We start from the raw sequence: 5,633 nt of genomic DNA, 5'->3' as shown, positions 1-5,633 counted from the left end.
AATGAAAATTAAAGTCAATCTGTGTGTCGCACTGCCTATAATGAAGAAAGTTTACGTGTGTGTCTAGGCTAAGGAAAGAGGGGGGTCGTAGGTGAGAGACAGACAGGGAATCAGAAGTACTACTGTTCGCCAGGAAATGTATGTTTCTTAGTGTCTTCTGTAAATTTTTCTCTCGGACCATCTGCCCTTGTGCTCCTTCTGGTGAGGCCTGCATTCCCCTCGCAGGCCTCAGCGGCCAGACTGGGCTTGGGTTCCAAGAGCCCGCCACACCCGGTAGGCACTCGCGGCTCGCAAGGAGGCTGCCTAAAAATGCGGGAGGGGAAGAGGCGGCCCATCGCGGATTCACCCGGTCAGGAGCACTATTTTGAAGTGCGAGGTCCACGCGCCCCAGCAATGCAACGCACTCGGGTAGGTTTGCGCCCCCGCCAATCCCAGTTAAATGCCCACAGTCTTTCCTACCATCACTGACTTTCCTTGCCAAAGAAACTCGGTGCTCACTGGCCGCATCCTCCTCCACCTCCTCTGTTGCCGGTTTCTGAGGAAGTTAAATCTTGGAGGGTTTGTTTATGCCCTGAGGAAAAAGAATCCACGTTAGTTAGCAGCAGTGAGAGCCTAGCCCGCTGGCAAGCTCGGGGCCGGCCCCGCTCCCAGGAGGCTGGGCCTGGGCGCCTGCGAAGTCACACCACCCGCTCCCCGCGTTGTCTGCCCTCGCAACCTGGGCGCGGCGTCTAACCTAGAGGCCCGAAGCCTCTTCCCGGCCCCACTCGACTTACCCAGGCCGCTGACAATCCCGGCTCCTTCCCCAGCGCCTCATTTCCGACTTTTTCACATGCTAAGTCGTTTAACAACTCCGAGCAGCTAGTTAGGGCTTCTTTATTTATAGGTTCCCTGTTATTTTACGTCTTTTTTATTTCTCTCGGTAACTATTCTAATAGATTAATCAATAGCCATTTTCTGACCTTCGGGAACCCCAACTGATGCTGCTGTGGCCGAGCGGGAAAAAAAAAAATATATATATATATATATACATATAAACACGCCCACATCGAGCCTGGAAAGCGAAGGCAGGACCGGGTGGTTTGACTTTACGGGGAGGAGGAGCGCCTCCCCTCAGTAGGTGTCTCCGCCGACCAAGCACTGAGGCAGGAGGGGCTCTTAAGTCTAATTAGCAAGACAGAGCCGGGGCGCAGCCCTTACTCTTTAGAGCTAAAAAGAATCAAACAAAAAACAAAACAGAGACTACTAAGTTTTTCTTTAAAAAAATAATAATAACAACGGGATGGGAATCTTGTCCTATGTTCTACGCCCAGCCCTTGCCTAGGGAGCGTTGGCAAATGGGGGAGAAGGGAGAGGGGGCGGGTAGGGCAGGGCAGCGGAGCCTCGGGGTTCGGCGGACGCTCACAGGCCCACACCCTCACTCGTTCACACGCACCCATCCGCACTCACACCCACAGGCTCCCTCGACCCCCGCGCCGGGCTGCAGCCCAAGGTGGGGTCTCAGGGCGGACCGGGGCGCCCTCGGGACCCGCGGGATGCTGGCGCACGGTGCGGCGCAGAGTTGCGCGTCCCTCGTCCCTTTGTTGACAATTCTCTCAACCAACTTGAGTTTGGCCGGCTCGGCGGCGGCCCTGACGTCACGCACGGTCACGTGGCCCCGCCTCCCGCTGGATCTTTAAGTAGAAAGTAATCTATCAGGCCAGTCCTTAAAACGCGACTTTCGACTACGGGGGCTTCAGCGTCCCTGACACCCCCTCCCCCCGTTGCCCCTGCCCGCGCCCTCCCGAGCTGCTCGGCGCCCGGCGTCCCGCGCCCGCCAGCACTGCTCCTGCTCCCCACGCCCGGGCCAGGGGCAGAGAAAGGCGGGCGAAGTGAGGGGGCGCGGCGTGGAGAAGCCGCCGGGGCTGGCAGCGGCAGCGAGCGCCTAGTACCGAGCGCCAGGGACAGCTGGAGTTTGCAGAGCGCTGCCACTGGGGGCGGACGGCAGAGCCCGCTCCGCGCGATGCCGGGCCGCCGAGTGTGAGCCAAGCCCGGAGGGCCCCGAACCACCTACGCCCCCCTCCCCTCTCCCAATCCCCCATCTTTCGGGGGCGCCCAAAACCCCTTTTCTGAGGTTGGCGACAGCCCCTGAAGACGCCCATCGCGCACCGCTCCTTCCCCGCCGCCGCCACCAACCCCGAGGAGGGATGACCCTCTCCGGCGGCGGCAGCGCCAGCGACATGTCCGGCCAGACGGTGCTGACGGCCGAGGACGTGGACATCGATGTGGTGGGCGAGGGCGATGACGGGCTGGAGGAGAAGGACAGCGACGCGGGCTGCGATAGCCCCGCGGGGCCGCCCGAGCTGCGCCTGGACGAGGCGGACGAGGTGACGCTGGCGGCCCCCCACCATGGGCAGCCTCAGCCGCCGCACCAGCAGCCCCTGGCACTGCCCAAGGAGGCCGCTGGAGCCGGGGCCGGGCCAGGGGGCGAGGCGGGCGCGTCCGAGGCCGACGGCTGCAAGGGCGGCGTTGGCGGCGAGGAGAGCGGCGGGAGCGGTGGCGGGCCTGGCTCGGGCAGCGGTGCGGCGGGAGGCCTGGCTCCGAACAAGCCCAAGAACAGCCTGGTGAAGCCGCCCTACTCGTACATCGCGCTCATCACTATGGCTATCCTGCAGAGCCCGCAGAAGAAGCTGACCCTGAGTGGCATCTGCGAGTTCATCAGCAACCGCTTCCCCTACTACCGGGAGAAGTTCCCCGCCTGGCAGAACAGCATCCGCCACAATCTCTCGCTCAACGACTGCTTCGTCAAGATCCCCCGTGAACCGGGCAACCCGGGGAAGGGCAACTACTGGACCCTGGACCCGCAGTCCGAGGACATGTTCGACAACGGCAGCTTCCTGCGGCGCCGGAAACGCTTCAAGCGCCACCAGCAGGAGCACCTGCGTGAGCAGACGGCGCTCATGATGCAGAGCTTCGGCGCCTACAGCCTGGCGGCGGCGGCCGGCGCCGCGGGGCCCTACGGCCGCCCCTACGGCCTGCACCCTGCGGCCGCGGCCGGCGCCTACTCGCACCCTGCTGCTGCGGCAGCCGCGGCGGCGGCCGCGGCGCTCCAGTACCCGTACGCTCTGCCGCCGGTGGCACCCGTGCTGCCGCCCGCCGTGCCGCTGCTGCCCTCGGGCGAGTTGGGCCGCAAAGCGGCCGCGTTCGGCTCGCAGCTCGGCCCGGGCCTGCAGCTGCAGCTCAACAGTTTGGGCGCCGCCGCGGCCGCCGCCGGCACGGCGGGCACCGCTGGCACCACGGCGTCGCTCATTAAGTCCGAGCCGAGTGCGCGACCGTCGTTCAGCATCGAGAACATCATCGGTGGGGGCCCCGCAGCGCCCGGGGGCTCGGCTGGGGGCGCCGGGGTAACTGGGGGCACCGGGGGTAGCGGGGGCGGCGGGGCGGCGCAGTCCTTTCTGCGGCCGCCCGGGACCGTGCAGTCAGCAGCGCTCATAGCCACGCATCAGCCTCTCTCTCTGAGTCGGACGACGGCGACCATCGCGCCCATCCTGAGCGTGCCGCTCTCTGGACAGTTTCTGCAGCCTGCAGCCTCGGCCGCCGCCGCTGCCGCCGCCGCAGCGCAGGCCAAGTGGCCCGCTCAATAGGGACGTGCCGGTGGCCGGGATGCTGGGCCCGGCGGCGGCCTCGAGCGTCGGCTGCATTTGCAAGCTGCGCGCCCCGCCCCGCTCCTGGCCCCCCTGCCCAATCCTGGACTTTGCCTCTCTTCCATTTCCTCCCTCCAACCCGTCGACACCGACTTTCGGCGGCCTCCCCCCGGTCCTGCATACCTAGGCTGGCGGAGCAAACTCTCACCGCGCACCCGCGGGGAATAGCTTTCCGTACAGGTAAAACCGAAAACCGAATTTCCGAAAATGTACCCCGACGGCACCTGCTCTCAGTACCTTGGGGATGGGAGGGAAATTCTTTGTATATATTTGTATAAAAATTATTGACTTTCCTTTTGGGGTTTTTATTTTTTTAAGAAAAAAACAAATTCAGTAGATTTAGAGCTCTGAACTTTCATTTTTTCTGAAGGTTCACTCTCCGCAGTTTTATGTGAGAAAAAAATGTATAGAGATGTTGGGAGATTTTAAATATTAAAAAATTTTCACAAGGCGAAAAGTGTCATTCTATTATAAAAGTCTGTTTATATATGAATGAATATATATGGTATTCTAAATGTTATTCCATCGTGTTGTACACAACTTTGTAAATAAAATTTTTAAAGGCTCAGCCTAGTGTTTTATTTAGGTGTCTGAGATAAATGACAAGATTTTAAAATAGTATTTGCATTTTATTTTTCCCAGATATTAGAGGAGTTTCAAGGAATGACCTTTTCAAACTTTGCTAATTCAGAATTTGGGTGTAAGAAATTTTAATTGGAGAAAGAATATACCTAATTTAAATTGTATTAATATTTTCTTTTAGTTTTCATATAAAATCGGGATGTTGGTGGTGATCTCCTTCCTATCAATTCATTAAATCAAAATGACTAGATATTTCTGAAGATAAAGTAAGCTGCCATTTAAAAAAACCAACCTAATTCTAAACATCAGCACAATTTAAATATTTTTTAAATACAAGACTTTATCTTTCACAATGAAAACTTCTCAAATGAGAATTCTTAGTCGTTTCAATTATCCTTTCAAAAGAATGTTAATTCCAAACATCTCCCTCATTTTAACATTTAAAGCCTTGATTTTTCAAACTGTTTATTTTCATCCCCTAAGTGGAAATGGTAATAAACTCAATTAACTTTTTAAATATATGTATGGCATTTTAAATTTTGCAGTGGAGTTGTATTACCTATATTAACCTGATAGATGATACATAGTTGTTTTATTCTTTCATAATATTTTCAAATCAGGTACCTCTTTTCTGTGATAGTAGTCACAACATAATTTGGATTTCTGAAGGATTCCTGTAGATGCCTCCTCCAACCCGCAGCTTTTCGGAAGGCCAAGAAATAGTGGCCTTAATATCCTTTGAAAAACAGATGCACATCACCCCGTTTTTTAACCTTTTTAAAAATACCTTAGGCTAGTTTAGTGTGAAATGCGAGATCACAGAGCAGGAATGGGGAGATGTCCTTGCGGATTATTTTTAATGTGCATTTCAGCTGTTGCAACCTTAAGTATTAAGGTAGAAATGAAACATCTAGACGCGGGAAGCCGGTTCCCATCACCAATAACATATTCTCAAATGGCATCAATTCTAATTATTTCTTAATTAATTTAGCTGTTACAATTACGTATGCGAAATCACTTTTTTAAACTGGAGCGGACAGCAGTACTGTCAGCTTGGCCCTATGCGCGTGCTGTTTGCAAAACACCGCCAGTCCCTGGCGCTGGCGTCCACCTCGCCTCCCTGGTCGCGGAGATGCCTCCCGGCTGCTGATCCGAGCCTTATTTCCCTGCTGTCGGCGTGGGCTAGGGAGTCGCTTTAAAAGACCCTTCTTCGCAAAAACCGAATCGGTCTTCCTGGTAAACAGTAAACATTATTGTGTCCTGAGTAAACATTCCTTCTGGATCAGAGTCCTAAAATAAAACAAGCTGCCGGGGGTGAGATCGTTTAACCTGATAAACAAGAACTTGATAATCAACCGCCACCGAGAGGAG

At 55.5% G+C, this 5,633-nt stretch overlaps 1 protein-coding gene across 1 annotated transcript; it reads left to right on the top strand.

The window, feature by feature from the left end:
• Positions 1-1,841: 1,841 nt before the first annotated feature.
• On the top strand, positions 1,842-4,239 carry FOXD3 (forkhead box D3). Its single transcript, XM_019919218.3, has one exon. It carries the CDS (start codon positions 2,184-2,186, stop codon positions 3,618-3,620), a length of 1,437 nt encoding a protein of 478 aa, XP_019774777.1. The 5' UTR covers positions 1,842-2,183; the 3' UTR covers positions 3,621-4,239.
• The last annotated feature ends 1,394 nt before the right edge of the window (positions 4,240-5,633 follow it).

The sequence above is a fragment of the Tursiops truncatus genome, chromosome 1 (assembly GCF_011762595.2).
Source record: "Tursiops truncatus isolate mTurTru1 chromosome 1, mTurTru1.mat.Y, whole genome shotgun sequence".
Taxonomy (NCBI): domain Eukaryota; kingdom Metazoa; phylum Chordata; class Mammalia; order Artiodactyla; family Delphinidae; genus Tursiops; species Tursiops truncatus.
The sequence above is the reverse complement of the archived record's forward strand: the minus strand, read 5'-3'. Positions and strand labels throughout refer to the sequence as shown.

What these genes read in the sequence shown, in the direction of transcription:
- FOXD3 (XM_019919218.3), top strand. Translation starts at nt 2,184, where the DNA reads ATGACCCTCTCCGGCGGCGGCAGCGCCAGCGACATGTCCGGCCAGACG.